Below are 20,074 nucleotides of genomic sequence, written 5' to 3' on the forward strand. Positions count from 1 at the left end.
GTCACTATTAACCTTCTGATGTGTTTCTTTCCAGTTTTCTTCTCTGCAAATATCGTTATGAAACTGACATTACATTGCACATACAAGCATTGTTCCATCTTATATAAATAAACACATAACCATTCTAAAGTTGGATATATGTTAATGATAGTTTTACACTGTTTAAATAGAGTTGTAACCAAAATTTTTGTGCATAAATATTGTTAGTCTGATTTTCTATTTTTGTAAAAAAGTTTTTAGAAGGAAAAATTTCCAGGCCAAAGGGTACAAATATTTTTAATACTCTTGGGACTTCCAAATTGATTTCCAGAAAGACTGAACCAAGTTCCATTCCCAGAAACAAGGTGTAAGGTTGTACATCTTACTACATCCTTGTCTGTAACAGGAATTATAATTAAAAACAAAGAAAAATCTTTTAATATAATAATTATCTATTTACAGTTCTTTTGTGAAATGTTCTTTCCTCCTGCTCATTTTTCTACTGGGATTTTAATTATTTTCTTACTCATTTCTATGATGTTTCAAAAACCATTTTATTATAGTCACCAAATACAAGATAAATAATAGATGCTCCTTAAGTATACTTTGGATTATTAGTTAATTGTCCTAGGGACTTTTTAGAAACAAAAACAGACTTTCTGTGAGGCTGACTCCTTCCTTTTCCCACCTAGGACACAGCTGGGCAGGAGCGATACCGGACCATCACCACAGCCTATTACCGCGGAGCCATGGGCTTCATTCTGATGTATGACATCACCAATGAGGAATCTTTCAATGCTGTCCAAGACTGGTATGAGAGTCATTCATTCATCCATTCATCAGATTGTTCATGAAACTCTAGCATGTGCTAAGCCCTACACTATGTGTTAGGGAAAACCAGACGAATAAGACGTGGCTCCTGTCTTCACAACGTTCACAGATGAGCAGAGAGGATAGAACAGTGAGCAGGCACTGACAGTATCCTGGGACAGGTGCAGTGATGAGAGTGGTACCCGGGCCGTAGAAACCTAGCTTGGGGAGCTAGGGAATGTGTCCTGGAATTGCTGACATACATACTACAGTTTGAAGATGGACAAGAATTAGCCAGAGGGACAAATGGATAAGAATGTTGCAGAAAAAGAGTACAGATGTGCAAAGGCAAGAAGGTAGGTGAGAGGGTAAGAAGAACAGAGGTCATGAAGGATTTTATGTGCTGGGGTAGGGAATTTGGATTTTATTTGTAAGTGAGGACATTTGAACTGGGAAACAACAGGTTCAGATTAGTGTTTTAGGAAAAATCATTCTGGACAGAGTACTAAATTAATCCACATATTGTTTTCCTATAAAGTGTATCCCTTGGCTGGGGGGTGGGGGTCAAGTTCATAACAGTTCAATATACAATAGAATCTGACACAATTCCCTAGAGGTATAGCCTCTGAGCAACTTATATCAGGGGCCCCCAACCCCCCAGGCCACATCCCCATCTCTTGCCTTACTGCCTGAACTAAACCCCCCTAACCCCGATCCTGGAAAAACTGCCTCCATCAAACCAGTCTCTGGTGCCAAAAAGGTTGGAGACTGCTGATTTACTTCTTTCTCCCTGGAAAATTACTCACAAGGAGAAGGGAGCATGAAGAGAAGGAGAGGTGAAGAGGGAAGGCCAGGACTGGGTGTCCCTATTCAGTGGAGAGGATAAGAATGTGGAAGATGGAGAATCTGTGCCTGGTTCTTATCCACAGTCAGAGAGGCAGAGCAGGCTGGGCACAGCTCAGCAGTGCTGGCCAGTGCCAAGCTTGTCTTCTGCTCTTTTTTGCCCAACAGCTACCCTTTGAAGACTTCGCTTCTGCCAAGGAACAGTTGCCATGACTATGTGAGGCGCCATTGATTCCTTGGAGCCTTGAGCTGGGAGTGACCTTTCAGGCTGCCTACCCCCACTTCCCAGTTCTGAACAGCAGTCTAGGGTGCCACCCACATGCCTGTCACACATGTGTTCTCCTTCTCAGCCTCTTGGTCATCCCCTTCTTCCTCCTTTCTCCCTGTTTCCTTTTAACAACTCCTTTTCTCCACCTTCCTTTTTTTCTCCTTTCCTCCCTCTTTTTTCTCTTCCTCTCTCATTATACCTTTTTCCTTCTGTTTATTCCCCTTTCTTATTCTCTCCCTTCCCTCCAGTCATGACTTTTCCCTCCTCCTCCCTTCTACCTTCTCTCTATCTCCTTCCATCCTCACCTCCCATCATGAAGAGATTAGCTCTTTCTTTAAGTATCTCCACACTGCCCATTCCCTGCCAGCCTTGACCTCCTTCCCTTTCTCCATCAGTCCCTGTTCATCCTGCCTCAGGAACACAGTGACTTTAACACCTGGTGACGATTCCTCCAAGAATAACCTAAGTTGCTAATCTAGGAGCTGAGAGTGGATGGAGGTGGGAGGAGGGAGGAAGATGACAGAAGAGTGGCACAGAAGGCACAGGGAGTTGGCTTCAGGTCCCTGCCTTGAGGCTAAAGACTATCTGTCTTTTCCAAGCTCTGACCTTCAGTTTTGCCTCTGGGAAACTTGGTCCCAGCCTAGCACCCATCTGCCATCTAAACCTCAGTGCCCAGCACAGAACCTGGCTCTCTGTAGTTTCAGCACAAATGGTGGTTGAGTGAATTCCATCCATTGATGAAGTGGCTTTTCACCCTTAAAGAGAAGATGGGTAGTGAAATCAGCTTGAGGAGCAGGGTTGGTAGTTGGTCCAGTCTGCAGTTAAGGTTGAGTTAGATTGAATGTCAGTATCAGGATAGGATCAGAGTTTATTTAGATCTGCTTCAGGATTAACTATTTGCTGGCTTCTTCCTTCATCAGACATTCACTGACTTCTCTGTGCTCTATGCTCGGGGGGCTGGTACTACAAAGATGGGGCTTCCCTGGTGGCTCAGTGCAGAAGAATCCGCCTGCCATTGCAGGAGACATGGGTTTGATCCCGGGTCTGGGAAGATCCCACATGCTGTGGAGCAACAAAGCTCATGCCCCATACTGAACCTGTGCTCTAGAGCCCGGGAGCTACAACTACTGAGCCCATGTGCTGCAACTCCTGAAGCCTGCACTCTCTAGAGCCTGTGCTCTGCAACAAGAGAAGTCACGACAACGAGACGCCTGTGCAGGGGACTGAAGAGTAGCCCCCACTCGCTGCAACTAGAGACAAGCTGGCATAGCAACAAAGACCCAGTACAGCCAAGAATAAAAAATAAATACCTAAATAAAATTATATATACAAAAGAATAAACCTATCTCTGCCCTCAAGGAGAGACAGATAAATCCAGCCAAATGTAATAACAGATGCCACAGTAAAGGTGTAGGGAAACCAAAGAGGGGGTAACTGTTCCTACCTGTGAGGTGTTGAGGTGTTTGGGACTGCTTCCCAAAAAATGTATGCTCTATATAAAGGTCTGGTTTTATTTCCTCTATTTAAAAGTTTATTTCTCATTATAGAAATAATACATGCTCACTTTCAAAAACTTGTCGAGAAAAGGTTTTTTTATTGGCCTGAACATATGGCTTGTGGGATTGCAACCTTGTTGAAGGGGCTTCTGTGAGCTTCTTGGGGTCCTTTCTGGCCTAGGAGGGTGTCGGTAACACAGTCCTCTTCCTGTCTCTCTTTAGGGCTACTCAGATAAAGACCTACTCCTGGGACAATGCCCAGGTCATCCTGGTGGGGAACAAGTGTGATATGGAGGAAGAGAGGGTTGTTCCCACTGAGAAGGGCCGGCTCCTCGCAGAGCAGCTTGGTATGTGCATGACACATGTGGGTGCATGTGTGCACTGGAGTGGGGCAAATGGAGGGAATAAGTGTGTGTTTGTATTTGGGACATTAAGGATGTGCTGTGACCCTGAATTATGTGCATATGTGCTCTGTGTGTGTTGTTTCATATTTAGGGCATATACATGTGGGCTTCATGCTAATGAATTCTAGGTAATGCATTATTTATGATACATGTATATTTTGTTACACTGGATGTATAAATAAAATTTAAATATATGAAATCTTTTTTTTAAACCAGTTCCTTCCACAAAGTATTTGAGGTATCTTATAACATTGTCATAGTATATCAACCAAAAAATGAGACAATTGGAGCAAAGGGAAAGAAGGCAAGGGTAGGAGAACATAAGAGAAGGCCAGGGGTGAGATAACTATATTTTGTAAGTTTGGGGCATGTGCAAGAGCTGGACTGAAATAGTCACTTTGAGCTTCCTAGCAACCATTGCAAAGAGGGAAACATAATCAGTTACATGGTTCAGAGATGGTCTTTAAGATAAAAACAAACCCATTATTCCAGAGAAGCACTGCTCTCCACTGACAACTGTAGACTGAGTGTGTGTATGCTCAATTGTATCTGACTCTTTGTGATCCCATGGACCGTAGCCTGCCAGGCTCCTCTCTCCATGGAATTTTCCAGGCAAGAATACTGGAGTGGGTTGCCATTTCCTTCTCCAGGGGATCTTCCCAACCCAGGGATTGAACCACGTCTCTTGTGTCTCTTGCATTGGCAGGCAGATTCTTTACCACTGAACCACTTGGGAAGCCTGGCAACTGTAGAACAGACTCTATATGTTGAGTGTGATGATGTTCTTAATATTAAGCATCCTGTATAGCAACTACAACACTGTATATCGTAGGCTGTGTCTTACAGTTTCTGTCAGTGTAAACTGATGTTTTGTCACCAAAATACAATTCACAGCAAAGGTGACTGTATGAAGTCACGAGACAATGTAGATTAAACATGCTGCTCAATGATGCTCTTTTTGCAAGGTTAATGCACCTTGATCCTTGTGCTCCATTGACACCCAGGTGTCTCAGGTGTGTCTTAGTGGCCACACAGTGGGACACCTACCTACACCTGCTTAAAAGAGAAGCTTTTCTTTTCTTTTCCCTATTGGGGTTTAATATAGGATCACCTTAGATAAGTCTTCTTTTAGAAGAATACATGTACTGCTTAGCTTTTAGCCGTCTCCCTAAGTATTTCTCACAACCTCAGTGCTGTAAGTATTAAGGAGAAGGGAGTTTAAAGTTATATTCTCTGCCAGTTTTTGAAGTTCAGATATTTGGGCTGGTAGGTGGATAAATTGTGTAATATACAAGTGTGAATTTGTGTTGTATATATTTGTATTATGTATATTATGAGGACATGTATAGCGGAGCGTCGTATACTTCTTTCTTCCCTCTCCTATTCTCCAGTGTGGCCTGGAATAGAAATCAGCACACTGAAGGTGCTTAATAAATAGGGAGGGTGGGCCATTTGGCTCTTGATGGTTCTTACCCCATCACAGGTGTCCTCAGGGCCCATAGAATGTGTCTATACCCATTCCCATGGTTCACAGGACAGTAAGCACGTGGCGAAGCCCACACATGGGTGACCTCTGGCTATCTTATGCCTTCAGCCTGCTGTCTGTGAGATGCCCTGCACTTTCCCTGGACCAACATTGCCATTTCTGTTTGAAAGGCTCTTTTTTATCCCCCATCTCCCACTCTTATCTAGCTGTTGAACCCTCACTCAACTTTCAAAACACACCTCCCCCAGCTCTTTTCTTGGTTCCCCCACTTAGAGTACCCTATGCATGCAACAGTCACAGTACCCATCTCCCTTGGGTGCACTTGTTTCCTTATCTGTCTTGTTTATCTTTATACCCATAGTGCCTGGCATATGGTCTGGCAGTGAGTAAACACTGTAAAAATATATTTTGATTAAAATTTTATGGAGTCAAGTATTTGGCTACTTCATTTTACTTCATTCTAATTATGACTTTCTGAGCTCCTACTCCATGCCAAGTACTGTGCTGCAAAATAGGCTATGTTCCCTGGTCTGAGACAGAAACTGTGATAAGCCAGGTGATCAGTGCTGTGATAGAAGGATGCGCCAGGGGCTGTGGACACAGAGGAGGCATCTATTCAGTTTGGGTCAGAGAACGTGAAGCCCATGCTGAGTCTTTTTTTTAATTAATATTGATTTGAGTACAGTTTGCTTTACAATGTTGTGCTATTTTCTACTGTACAGCAAAATGAATCTGCCATACATACACATATTGTCTCCTCCCTTTTGAATTTCCTTCCCATTCAGGTCACCACAGTACATTACAAGGGAGTTCCTTGTGCTATACAGTATGTCCTCATTAGTTATCCATTTTATGTGTCGTATCAAGAGATAACTCATTGAAAAAGACCCTGATGCTGTGAAATAGTGAAGGCAAAAGGAGAAGAGGGCAGCAGATGGTTAGATGAATTTGAGCAAACTCCGGGAAATAGTGAAGAACGGGGAAGTGTGGCATGCTGCAGTCCATGAGGTCGAAAAGAGTCAGACACGACTTAGCGACTGAACAACATCAATAGTGTATATGTGTCAATCTTTATCTCCCAGTTCTTCCTACTACCTTCCCTTCCCCCTTGGTATCCATGCATTTGTTCTCTACTTCTATGTCTCTATGTCTGCTTTGAAAGTCTTTAAAATATTTTTTAAATTTATTTTATTTTTGGCTGCACTGGGTCTTTGTTGCTGTGCTTGGGCTTTCTCTAGTTGTGATGCTGAGCTTCTCATTGTGATGGCTTCTCTTGCTGCTGAGCATGGGCTCTAGGGTGCTTGGGCTCAGTAGCTGTGGTGCACAGGCTTAGTTGCCCTGCAGCACGTGGAATATTCCTGAAGCATGGATTGAATCCCTGTCCCCTGCATTGGCTAGTGGATTCTTAACCACTGGACCACCAGGGAAGTCCCTGATTTGCAAGGAAAACAGAGCTGGAGGAGTCAGGCTCCCTGACTCCAAATTAGGCCTTGGAGATAATTAGGAGCAGTCAAGTGAGGAAGAAAGGCAAGGACAATCCAGGCAGGGGGAATAACACTGGCAAAGGCGAGGAACAGCCCTGTGTATTTAGGGAACCAAAATTCATTGGGTTGTGTGAGTCTAGATTAGCGCTTCCCCAATTAAGAGATTCATGTCACTGGGTGTTCAAGATGATTTTATGTATATATTTTGGTGTATATTAGGAAAAAATATAATTAGCATCTCAAGCCCTTTAAGGTTAAACAAGACTGTTTTTAAAAGGTGAGTTAATTTTATATTAGGAAAAAATATAGCCAGCATACCAAGTCATTATGACTAATGTTTTTAAAAGGTGAGTTCGTTAAACATTTATTAGGTATTTACCATGTGCCAGGCCCTATTCTAAGTGTTTTAAAGTAATGCTCATTTAATTTAAAAGTACCTAATTTAATTTAGGTACATTTCTTGTAGAGATGAGAAAACTGAGGCACAGAAAAGTTGAGTAACTTGTTTAAGATCACATAGCTAGTAACAGGTAGAGTCAGAATTCTGGCTCCAGAGCAGCACTTTTGACCACTTAACCTCACTATACAGCAAATATTATAATAATAGATAATATATATTGAGCCAGGCAGTCTATGAAATGCTTTGTGTTAATTATCTCTTTTAATTCTCAACATAACTCTTCAAGATAGGTCAAGTTCAGCATAGGTTCATGAAGTTCTTGCTTAAGATTATGCATTTCTGACCTGACTTAGCAGCAGCAGAGCCAATAAAGGGGCTTCCCCGGTGGTTCAGCAACAAAGAATTCGCCTGCAATGCAGGAGACGCCAGTTTGATCCCTGGGTCAGGAAGATCTTCTGGAGGAGGAAATGGCAACCCACTCCAGTATTCTTGCCTGGGAAATCCCATGGACAGCAGAACCTGGCAGGCTACAATCAGTCCATGGGGTCACAAAGAATCGGATACAACTTAAGTGATTTAGTGCACACGCGTGCACACATATATATACACACACACACAGAGCCAATAAAGATCTATCTAATTTATGTAGAAAGACAGAAGTGAGATTAATTCTTAGTACAGAGTTTAGGAAGACACTTAAAGAGGGCATTAATGAATTGGTTAGATTTGTGTAGGTCAAGGTAACCCATCTCAGTCCTACTGAACTTCCTGAGCTTTTCTCTACTGCTTACCAGAACTCAGCTATTTACATGTCTGTTTCACACTACACCTCAGCAGTAGTCGGGGTTACGTCTAATTGTTTTCATTATCCCAACCATCCAGCACAGGATACTCATTCACTCATACATTTATACATTGAAAAATACTTATTGAGCATATACTCTGAGACAGGTTGTATCTTGGCACTTAGGTGTGATTCTTACTATCATGGAACTAATGGGGAAAAGAGACATTAAACAAATAATCATACAAGTAAATATATAATTAAAAATTTGTAAATGGGTAAATTGTATGGTATGGAAATTATATCTCAATAATACTGTTTAAAACTGTGATATGTTCTGTATGACTTAGGACTCTCATTATGGCAAGTGATAAAATCTCAAATCAACCTAGCTTTAATTTTAAAAAAGAATGTATTAGCTTATGTAGCTGGGAAGTCCACTAGTCACAGGACTCAACTGGGTCTGTATTTCTCAACTTTGCACATCCCTTCAGCCTCTTTCTGTAGTCAGACTCTGAATGGGGAATAAGATAAATGATGGCAGCTCCAGATTTATATCCTCCAACTTCTGCAAAAGAGGATTCTTGCTCCCAACCACCATATATTAATCTCAGGGAAGACTATGATTGGACACCTGTGAGTCACATGCCTGTTTCAGTGGCTGGGGGAGGCAAGTATTATAACCTATAGTTCCACCACAGTTGTTTAAAGTAGCAGTTCCATAAAAGAAGGAATGGTGGACAGATAAAAGTAAGGTAGTGAAGTGAAAGTTGCTCAGTCGTGTCTGACTCTTTGCAACCCCGTAGACTGTATAGTCCTTGGAATTCTTCAGGCCAGAATACTGGAGTGGGTGGCCTTTCCCTTCTCCAGGGGATCTTCCCAATCCAGAGATCGAACCCAGGTCTCCCACACTGCAGGTGGATTCTTTACCAGCTGAGCCACAAGGGAAGCCCAAGAATACTGGAGTGGGTAGCCTATCCCTTCTCCAAGGGATCTTTCCTACCCAAGAATCAACCGGGGTCTCCTGCATTGCAGGCGGATTCTTTACCAACTGAGCTATGGGCTTCCACTAAAAGTAAGGTAAGTCCACCACAAGTGATATGAAGAAAGTTAAAAAGAGAGACCTAATTTTAGACTGGAGAGTCAAAGTCTTCTGAGAAAGTAACACTTAAGCTGAGAACAAAAGGATCAGAAAAATATTAGTTAGGCAAAGAGTTGGGGGGCTGGGAGATTGGGAGAGGAGTGTTCCACACCAAGACCAGCCCTAATGTGGTTTCAGTTCAGTCGCTCAGTCGTGTCCGACTCTTTGCGACCCCATGAATCGCAGCACGCCAGGCTTCCCTGTCCATCACCAACTCCCAGAGTTCACCCAGACTCACGTCCATCGAGTCAGTGATACCATCCAGCCATCTCATCCTCTGTCGTCCCCTTCTCCTCCTGCCCCCAATCCCTCCCAGCATCAGAGTCTTTTCCAATGAGTCAACTCTTCGCATGAGGTGGCCAAAGTACTGGAGTTTCAGCTTTAGCATCATTCCTTCCAAAGAAATCCCAGGGCTGATCTCCTTCAGAATGGACTGGTTGGATCTCCTTGCAGTCCAAGGGACTCTCAAGAGTCTTCTCCAACACCACAGTTCAAAAGCATCAATTCTTCAGCGCTCAGCCTTCTTCACAGTCCAACTCTCACATCCGTACATGACCACAGGAAATAGCCTTGACTAGACGAACCTTTGTTGGCGAAGTATTGTCTCTGCTTTTGAACATGCTATCTAGGTTGGTCATAATTTTCCTTCCAAGGAGTAAGCGTCTTTTAATTTTTATTTTTGACTGTGCTGGGTCTTCATTGCTGCACGTGAGCTTTCTCTAGTTGCAATGAGAAGGGGGTAAATAACCCTTTGTTGCTGTTTATGGGCTTCTAATTGCAGTAGCTTCTCTTACAGTGGAGCGCAGGCTCTAGAGAGCTGGCTCAGTAGTTGTGGAACATGGGCTTAGTTGCCCCAAGGCATGTGGGATCTTTCTGGGTTCGAACTAGTGTCCCCTGCATTGGCAGGTGGATTCTCTATTGATGGACCATAAGTCAGTTCAGTTCAGTCACTCAGTTGTGTCCAGCTCTTTGTGACCCCATGGAGTACAGCATGCCAGGCCTCCCTGTCCAGTTCCTGGAGTCTACTCAAACACATGTCCATCTCATCCTCTGTCGTCCATCCCCTTCTCCTCCCGCCTTCAATCTTTCCCAGCATCAGGGTCTTTTCAAATGAGTCAGTTCTTCGTATCAGGTGGTCAAAGTATTGGAGTTTCAGTTTCAGCATCAGTCCTTCCAATGAATATTCAGGACTGATTTCCTTTAGGATGGACTGGTTGGATCTCCTTGCTGTCCAAGAGACTCTCAAGAGTCTTCTCCAATAGCACAGTTCAAAAGCATCAATTCTTCACCGTTCAGCTTTCTTTATAGTCCAACTCTCACATCCATACATGACTACTGGAAAACCATAGCCTTGACTAGATGGACCTTTGTTGGCCAAGTAATGTCTCTGCTTTTGAATATGCTGTCTAGATTGGTCAAACTCTTCTTCCAAGGAGCAAGCATCTTTTAATTTCATGGCTGTAGTCATCATCTGCAATGATTTTGAAGCCCCCCCAAATAAAGTCTCTCACTGTTTCCATTGTTTCCCCCTCTATTTACCATGAAGTGATGGGACCAGATGCCGTGATCTTAGTTTTCTGAATGTTGAGTTTTAAGCCAACTTTTTCACTCTCTTCTTTCATGTTCATCAAGAGGCTTTTTAGTTCCTCTTCACTTTCTGCCATAAGGGTGGTGTCATCTGCATATCTGAGGTTATTGAGATTTCTCCCTGCAATCTTGATTCCAGCTTGTGTTTCTTCCAGTCCAGCGTTTCTCATGATGTACTCTGCATATAAGTTAAATAAGCAGGGTGACAATATACAGCCTTGACGAACTCCTTTTCCTATCTGGAACCAGTCTGTTGTTCCATGTCCAGTTCTAACTGTTGCTTCCTGACCTGCATACAGATTTCTCAGGAGGCAGGTCAGGTGGTCTGGTATTTCCATCTCTTTCAGAATTTTCGAGAGTTTGTTGTGACCCACACAGTCAACAGCTTTGGCATAGTCAATAAAGCAGAAATAGATGTTTTTCTGGAACTCTCTTGCTTTTTTTAATGATCCAGCGGATGTAGGCAATTCGATCTCTGATTCCTCTGCCTTTTTTAAAACCAGCTTGAACATCTGGAAGTTCACAGTTCACATACTGTTGAAGCCTGGCTTGGAGAATTTTGAGCATTACTTTGCTAGCATGTAAGATGAGTGCAATTGTGTGGTAGTTTGAGCATTCTATGGCATTGCCTTTCTTTGGGATTGGAATGAAAACTGACCTTTTCCAGTCCTGTGGCCACTGCTGAGTTTTCCAAATTTGCTGGCATATTGAGTGCAGCACTTTCACAGCATCATCTTTTAGGATTTGAAATAGCTCAACTGGAATTCCATTGCCTCCACTAGCTTTGTTCGTAGTGATGCTTCCTAAGGCCCACTTGACTTCACATTCCAGGTTATCTGGCTCTAGGTGAGATCACACCATTGGGATTATCTGGGTCATGAAGATCTTTTTTGTACAGTTCTTCTGTGTATTCTTGCCACCTTTTCTTAATATCTTCTGCTTCTGTTAGGTCCATACCATTTCTGTCCTTTATTGAGCCCATTTGCATGAAATGTTCCCTTGGTATCTCTAATTTTCTTGAAGAGATCTCCAGTCTTTCTCATTCTATTGTTTTCCTCTATTTCTTTGCACTGATCACTGAGGAAGGCTTTCTTATATCTCCTTGCTGTTCTTTGGAACTCTGCCTTCAAATGGGTATATCTTTCCTTTTCTCCTTTGCTTTTCACTTCTCTCCTTTTCACAGCTATTTGTAAGGCTTCCTCAGACAGCCATTTTGCTTTTTTGCATTTCTTTTCCATGGGGATGGTCTTGCACCCTGTCTCCTGTACAGTGTCACGAACCTCTGTCCATAGTTCATCATGCACTCTGTCTATCAGATCTAGTCCCTTAAATCTGTTCTCATTTCCACTGTATAATTGTAAGGGATTTGATTTAGGTTATACCTGAATGGTCTAGTGGTTTTCCCTACCTTCTTCAATTTAAGTCTGAATTTGGCAATAAGGAGTTCATGATCTGAGCCACAGTCAGCTCCTGGTCTTGGTTTTGCTGACTGTATAAAGCTTCTCCATCTTTGGCTGCAAAGAATATAATGAATCTGATTTCAGTGTTGACCATCTGGTGATGTCCATGTGTAGAGTCTTCTCTTGTTTCATAGAGTTAGGAGCAGTTAAAGTAAAAACCTAGGAATGTTCAGGCCTGCCCACTTTTTTTTTTTTATCTTTTTTGTTCTCAGGAAAGGCAAATGAAAAACCCATTCTTCTTTTTTTCTTTTTCACTGCAACATCTGTTCAAAATGTGGTTTTGAAACATACGTATAAATGCTCACTGTAGTGAAGCATGGAGGGAAAAGTACTAGCCTACGTGTTTGGAGACTGAGGGTTTTATCCTGCTTCTGCCACTAGTTTACTGTGTGACCTTGAGCATCTTATTTCCTGTTTCTGGATCTCAGTTTGCCCTTTTGAAAAACAGTGGATTTGGATTAACTGAGTGGAAAGATCTGTTCAGCTCTATCCCTCTGATTCCATGATTTCAATTCACACAATTCCTGACTCATCACTCAGTGCCCACAGACCCTTGTACATGGCCCCTTTTTGGAGGAAATATTGATATGTATTAAATTTGAGTGATAGATGCATCAGGGTGTATTATGTTATTTTGTCTACCTTTATATTATATGCATCAAGATGGCCTCTTTCAGTTTTAGGTGCTCAATAAATGTTTTTTGGATTGGGATGAACTGAAACCTTGCATCACTCAGCCTGGTTGCAGAGAAAGACCTACTTGATACTGAGAACAACTAACTTTGGTGTAATGACTTGTGATTCACAATGTGTTTTCACAGCAAGTCTCTTGTGACTCTTACCCTCACCCCTAGCCTGGAAGGCAGCATTGTATTCAACTCCATTACACTAAAGAAGCTGACCACTTATGTTTTCTTGCACACAATGAGCTGTGCCACACCTCCATGTCTTTTTTTTTATTTTAACTTGAAGATTATGTAACTTTTCTAAGCCATACAGGTCATAGGTGGCAGGTCCAATACTCAAAACTTAGCCTTCAGAGTCAAAATCCTAATGCTCCCATTGTATCATCACCCAGTGGTGTTTTTGCAAAAGCCTGACATAGTTTCTCTTGGTATTTCCACCCTCAGTCATAATGTTGGTGAGAATTCTTTAGATTACGACAACATAATGGTATGTGGTAACAACCCAAGTCAGGAGCTTAGATAATAAAAGTTGATTTCCCACTCACATTATATGCCAGTTGCAAGTCAGCTGCAACTCTGTCCATGTCATGCAACTCTGAGATCCAATCTGGGAGGCCCACGCCACACAAAGACGTTCAAAGCTTCCACTGGCACTCAGAATACCCACATTCATTGTCCAAAGCAAGTTACATGATGAAATCTGATGTTGATGGATGAAGGAAATACATTCCTCCCACAAGGAGGCACTGCAAGCTGCTTGGCAGTGGGTGGGAAAATAAAATCTTCTATAGGGAGGACATTGAACAGTCTGCCACCATCGCTGAACATATGATGGACCCTGGTGACATAGAGGTGGATAGGTTTCCTGCCCTCAAGGTGCTCATTGATCAGGGAAACCAAATAGTAGAGAGATACACTCAACATCCTGTGCCAGTCCTTAGCTTGATTGCTGTCGTTCCTCACCCTTCTTCTCTGTCTCTCTCTCTTGAAACTGCCCAAAGGCTGTGTTTTCCAGGCTCCTTTGATAGTGGCTTCTGGCTTGGTTTAGCCAAGGAGAGACACAGGCAAGTAATTGGCATGTTGAAAAGGGGAAAAACCTACATGTGTGTCTCCCGTACCCTTTGCCTGGCTCCTCCAGGAGGGGCTGCTCTTCTTCTCCGACTCCTGCTCCCATGGTTTTAACTTCCTTTGGTCCCATTAATAGATCCCTCCCCTCAACCCCGCCCCAACTGTTGATAATATCTGGGTTTCTTCACTATTCTGTTTGGCCTCTTAGTTCTTCTGTCATCCATATAACCATTTCCCTCTGTTTAAATGTTGAAAATAGTTCATATTTTCCTGAGGGAATCTGACTGAAACAATCATGTCAGGTGCCATGGGGGTCTAGGGGAAAAATACATTGTATGTCCTGAGTTCCCAGTGGTGGAGATGGGGTGGGAAGAGAAAGGAAAGGCAATTTGGAATCAGGGATTCCACACATGAGTAATAAAGAGGATCAGGAGTAAGAGCTAGAAAGTAGTAGCATGAGTAACAGCACCAAATAAGAAAGTGTTGTTTCTGGAGCATGGTGTGAGTCAGGGAGATGAGGCTGAGGAAGTGGGCAGAGGCTGAGCCATGCAGAATCTTGGGTGTTAACCTAATAAGGTGAAGGGTGGATACTGGATTAATTAGACCTCTCTGAGCTCTAGTAACACAAATCTAGACAAACCTAAACAGTGTATAGAAAAGCAAAGACATCACTTTGCCAACAAATGTCTGTATAGTCAAAGCTATGGCCTTTCCAATAGTCACGTACGGATGTGAGAGTTGGACTGAACGCTGAGGAATTGATGTTTTCGAATTGTGGTTCTTGACAAGACTCTTCAAAGTCCTTTGGACACCAAGGAGATCAAGTCAGTCAATCCTAAAGGAAATCAACCCTGAATACTCTTTGGAAGGACTGATGCTGAAGCTGAAGCTCCAGTACTTTGGCCACCTGATGCGAAGAACTGACTCATTGGAAAAGACCCTGATGCTGGGAAGGATTGAAGGCAAAAGGAGGAGAAGGCGGCAGAGGATGAGATGTTTGCATAGCATCACCAATTCAATGGACATGAACTAGGGCAAACTCTGGGACATGGTGAGAGAAGGAGACCTGGCATGCTGCAGTCCAGTTCAGATCAGTCGCTCAGTCGTGTCTGATTCTTTGCGACCCCATGAATTGCAGCAGGCCTCCCTGTCCATCACCTACTCCTGGAGTTCACTCAAACTCATGTCCATCGAGTCGGTGATGCCATCCAGCCATCTCATCCTCTGTTGTCCCCTTGTCCTCCTGCCCCCAATCCCTTCCAGCAACAGAGTCTTTTCCAATGAGTCAACTCTTCACATGAGGTGGCCAAGGTACTGGAGTTTCAGCTTTAGCATCAGTCCTTCCAAAGAACACCCAGGACTGATCTCCTTTAGAATGGACTGGTTGGATCTCCTTGCAGTCCAAGGGACTCTCAAGAGTCTTCTCCAACACCACAGTTCAAAAGCATCAATTCTTCGGTGCTCAGCTTTCTTCACAGTCCAACTCTCACATCCATACATGACCACTGGAAAAACCATAGCCTTGACTAGACGGACCTTTGTTGGCAAAGTAATGTCTCTGCTTTTGAATATGCCATCTAGGTTGATCATAACTTTCCTTCCAAGGAGTAAGTGTCTTTTAATTTCATGGGTGCAATCACCATCTGCAGTGATTTTGGAGCCCCCCAAAATAAAGTCTGACACTGTTTCCACTGTTTCCCCATCTATTTCCCATGAAGCGATGGGACCAGATGCCATGATCTTAGTTTTCTGAATGTTGAGCTTTAAGCCAACTTTTTCACTCTCCTCTTTCCCTTTCATCAAGAGGCTTTTTAGTTCCTCTTCACTTTCTGCCATAAGGGTGGTGTCATCTGCATATCTGAGGTTATTGAGATTTCTCCCAGCAATCTTGATTCCAGCTTGTGCTTCTTCCAGCCCAGCGTTTCTCATGATGTACTCTGCATATAAGTTAAATAAGCAGGGTGACAATATACAGCCTTGATGTACTCCTTTTCCTATTTGGAACCAGTCTGTTGTTCCATGTCCAGTTCTAACTGTTGCTTCCTGACCTGCCTGCAGTCCATGGGGTCACAAAGATTTGGACATGACTTAGCACACAAATCTAATTCAAAATAGCTCAAGTTATAAGGACAGTGACACAGCATAAGCAAAACGGAAGATAATTTTGTTGGAAATGAGATGGTTAAGAAATTAACAGCCAGGGTATTGGGGTGGATTGTGCACCTGAAAGCCTACGTTCGTGACAGTGAGTACATGCCTGGGTGGAAAGGAAGACGACGAGTCATTTGCCAAAGTCATCAGTGACTAGAGGGGCTTGAGTTGCAGATTAATATAATACAAGATGGAGATGAGGAGGTACCAGAGCCGGCTAGAGAAGGGATTTGAATGTAAAAGTAGGGGAGAAATGTTCTGCGGCAGTGTCACGATGAGGAGAGGTGAGTTTAGTTTATTGTGAGTTTCTGAAAAGAATTCTGAGGTCACATTCAGAAGCAGGCAATGTGGCCAGAGTCAGTGGAGCTTGTGGGGCTATGACAGATGCCTTTGGACAGGATGGATAAACAGGAGCATTTTGGGGGTGGGAATTTTCTAAGACTCAGTTAAGAATTGGGCCCTGTTAAAGGCAGCAGAAATTCCATTGTTCTGAAGCCAATTAGAGGGAGGAAAGGACTGGGGGCTAGTCTGATTAATTGGTTGTCATCTTCCTGAGCTCTGCAGATTCTCAGCTCCTGAGACTCCTCACTAATGAACCTGAGGAAAAGGTTACCATCTTGGCCTACTAATGAAGAGCCTTCCAGTAGTCTGACAGTAATTGGTTGGAGGTGCATTTGAGGTTGTTCTGATAGCAAAAGAGACCCACGAGCTGGCTAGGGTGATGTGCCGCTTACTTGAATCAGAGGTCTCCTACCTTGGGCACCTTTGAGAGGACAGTGATGACAGCTCTTTGGCATGACATACATACTCTCTGTGTTTGGTTGCTTACGGCCTCTTATCTCACCAATTTGAGCTTTCTGCTCTAATGATAAACTGCTCTGGGCATTCTGGGATAATAAAGGCTGTTTTCTGCCCCCTTATATGTGTTTATGCTGTTTCCTGGGCCTAGTGTTCTATATGTGTGTGTGTGCTCACACTTACACTCATACTATGTGTCTTTTTTTTTTTTTTTTTTAAGATTTATTTCTTTATTTTTGGCTGTGCTGGGTCTTCATTGCTGAACTGGGTCTGCTCTTCATTGTGGTGCGTGGCTTCTCATTGCCGTGGCTTCTCTTTTTGCAGAGCACAGGCTCTAGAACGCTGGCTCAGTAGTTGTGGCCCATGGGCTTAGCTGCTCTGAGGCATGTGGAATCTTCCCAGACCAGGGATGGAACCCATGTCCCCTGCATTGGCAGGAGGATTATTAACCATTGGACCACCAGGGAAGCACCCCCCCACCCCGCTACCACCACATAGCTTTATGTAGCTGATATATGCTTAGGAATCAGCTTTTCCAAGAAGCTTTCCTTGGGCCCCAGGCTTAGATAGGTGCCTCCTGTGCTCCTGACAGTGCCCTCACTACCTGCCTTTCCAACACTGTCTATATGTCTATCTTCCACACTAGACTAGGAGCTCCTCAACAGTGGGAACTGCATTTGATTCACATCAGTGTCCCCAGTGCCCAGCACAGGATTTGTCCTGTTTGTTGAGATGAGTTCTCATGACCTTCACCATCCACAGCCCCCTAGCCACACCCTCCATGCTCATTCCTGTCCCCTTCATCCATCTGTCCATTCATTCAGTTAACACTTAGCAAGCCCGTACTCCTCTGGCTAGTGCTGGAGCTCGGATAAATGACGTGATCCCTGCTTGGGGAGCTCCTTGTCAGATGGACTTCCACTGTGCAGGGTAAGTTGTGCTGTGGCAGAAGAAGCACAGAGGATGAAGAAGCCATATCCAAGCTAAGGCTTAAAGCATAAGTTCATTAGCATAAGTTCAAAGCATAAGTTTTGTTCGGTTCTGACCTTTAAGTCTCCCCTCTCTCTTAACTTTTGGAACCTTATTCCCCATCTCCTCCCCTTCTGTTCTCTCCCTCAGATGCATTCCTGCACAACCTCTAGTTTGCTCTACCTGGGTTATAATGTGTTTGTCACTGTCCCAACCGAGAGTGAGACAAAGGGGGATAAGCAACAAGAGCCCTGGCTTATGCTCCGTCCCTGAGCCTCAGTTTTCCTATCTGTAAATTACAAATGATAACCCTTGCCTTGCCCCACTTCCATCACAAAGTTTTTTAAAATTTGTATTTGTGAATCATTAAGGACTATGCACACGTGAGGGACTGATACTCTGATTAGTGTGTCTTTTCTCCATAATTAGATTTGGTCTTCTTTTGTCCCTGGCACTCAGTGCAAGATATGGCACAAAGTCAACGTTCAGTAAAGACCTGGTTTGTCGATCAGCCCTAAATGATGAAGAAAAAAGAGGCTTTCCTCCAAAGGCCCTGGTGAATGATGGAGGGGCAGGGAAGCTAGGACTCAGATGGGCTAGGAAGATAAGAGAAAGGGAATTGCCATGGATTTCACATGCCAATCACTTCACATCCTTTTGTGCATTTAAACCTTATTCCCACTCTATGAGGCAGGTCATATTTACCTATTCCACAGATGAAGAAACAGAGGCTGGGAGAAATTAGGCAACTTGCCTGAGGTCACACAGCTGGTGGCTGACAGAGACTGTTCAAACCCAGGCTTTCTGACTCCTGGCTTTCTTACCCACTGCCCTCTTGTGCAGTGAGCATGTCCTCCCCTTGGTGCCAATTCCTCAGAAGGGATCAGTGCCCCTGGCCTTGACCTGTGTCCCCATCTTCATCCACATTGATGATTTAAGCCTATTTACTTCTTTACCTATTTCCCCCTTTCCTAGGCAAGCAACATACACTGCCTGCTTCCCTAAACAGTATCACTTGTAACAAACCAGTCAAAGGCCAGAAAGTCAATTTTTATGATATCCATTAAGGACAGGCTACATGCTGAAGAGTCTCTAAAGCCGGCTGAGTTTCAACAGCCTGTGGATAACAAGCCAGCGGCCACTTCCTTCTTTGTCTCGTCCACAATTAGCAGGAACTTCTACAGCTTGCCTTTCTCAGGTCGGGAAGTGGGCCCCAGAAGAGGCTGTCCACCAGAGGTGAGCTAGTGTAATTGTGAGTGCCTTCAGGCTGGATGGCCTGGGCAAGAGGACCCCTGTTTGTGCCTGGGGGCTTCAGCCCTCTCTGTGGACAATGAGATATTAGGGAGAAAGAGGGAGGAGGAAAAAGACCCCCCTCCTGTGTGTATGAGAAGATGATAAGAGGGAGAAAGCGGTGAAGTGGAGGTAAAAGGAGCAGATGAAAGAAGAGCAGAAAGAAGCTGTCATTGTAACAAGCAACTTTGTACAGCAATTTATCCATCGTCTGGCTTCATCCTCCCAACTGCTCTCAGCAGGAAGATGCTGTGATTATTCCTATTTGACAAATGAGGAGTCTGAGGCTCAGAGAGGTTAAGTGATTCAGAAAGATAAAGTGACTTGCCCAGATTTAGATACTGTGGTAGTCAGATAAAAGCAAAGGAGGCCAAAGAGACTTGTAAAGTAAGAAAAAGATATGAGCAGAAAAAAAGAAAAAAGGAAAGTGAAAGGGAGAAAGATGAAGAAATGAGGAGAGGCAGGGCTGTGTATGGACATGGAAGCCAGCCAAACCCAGATCTAAACCCAATTTCCACTAACACAGTCACGTGACCTTGTGTGAGTTATGTAATCTCTTGGAGCCTTCATCTTTCTTTTATAAATTGGAGATGATTATATTTATCTCACAGGCTATTATGAGGATTAAGACAATATTTGTAAAGCTCCTAGCATAGCATCTGGCATACAGTAGGTACTCAACAAATATTAAGGATCCCAAGGAATATGAGGAACAGAAGAGAAAAAAGCTAAAATGGGTAAAAGCAAAGAGGGAAGTTTTTGAGGAGAAATAATAGATGGACTTGGAAGGAAGGGAAAGAGGAAGGTGGATGGACAAAAGAGGAGGAAATAGGCTGGTGCAGGGACGAAACAGAGAAAACAGGTTCATGCGTCTAAGGACTGCCACCAACCTGGCTAAGACTCCTCAGTTGGGAAGGAGTTGGGAAGGACTCCTCAGTTGGCCGCTTTATCTGAATCAGGAGGACCTTTC

General features: G+C 43.5%; 1 protein-coding gene across 1 annotated transcript in view; it reads left to right on the forward strand.

The window, feature by feature from the left end:
- The window catches only part of RAB3B (RAB3B, member RAS oncogene family), a 78,930-nt gene that overhangs the window by 46,042 nt on the left and 12,814 nt on the right, over positions 1-20,074 (forward strand). The window contains exons 3-4 of the mRNA XM_070368072.1: positions 672-790; positions 3,619-3,743. Of these exons, the coding sequence (XP_070224173.1) occupies positions 672-790; positions 3,619-3,743 (244 nt within the window). The remainder of the gene's footprint in view (positions 1-671; positions 791-3,618; positions 3,744-20,074) is intronic.

The sequence above is a fragment of the Bos mutus genome, chromosome 3, assembly GCF_027580195.1.
Source record: "Bos mutus isolate GX-2022 chromosome 3, NWIPB_WYAK_1.1, whole genome shotgun sequence".
Taxonomy (NCBI): domain Eukaryota; kingdom Metazoa; phylum Chordata; class Mammalia; order Artiodactyla; family Bovidae; genus Bos; species Bos mutus.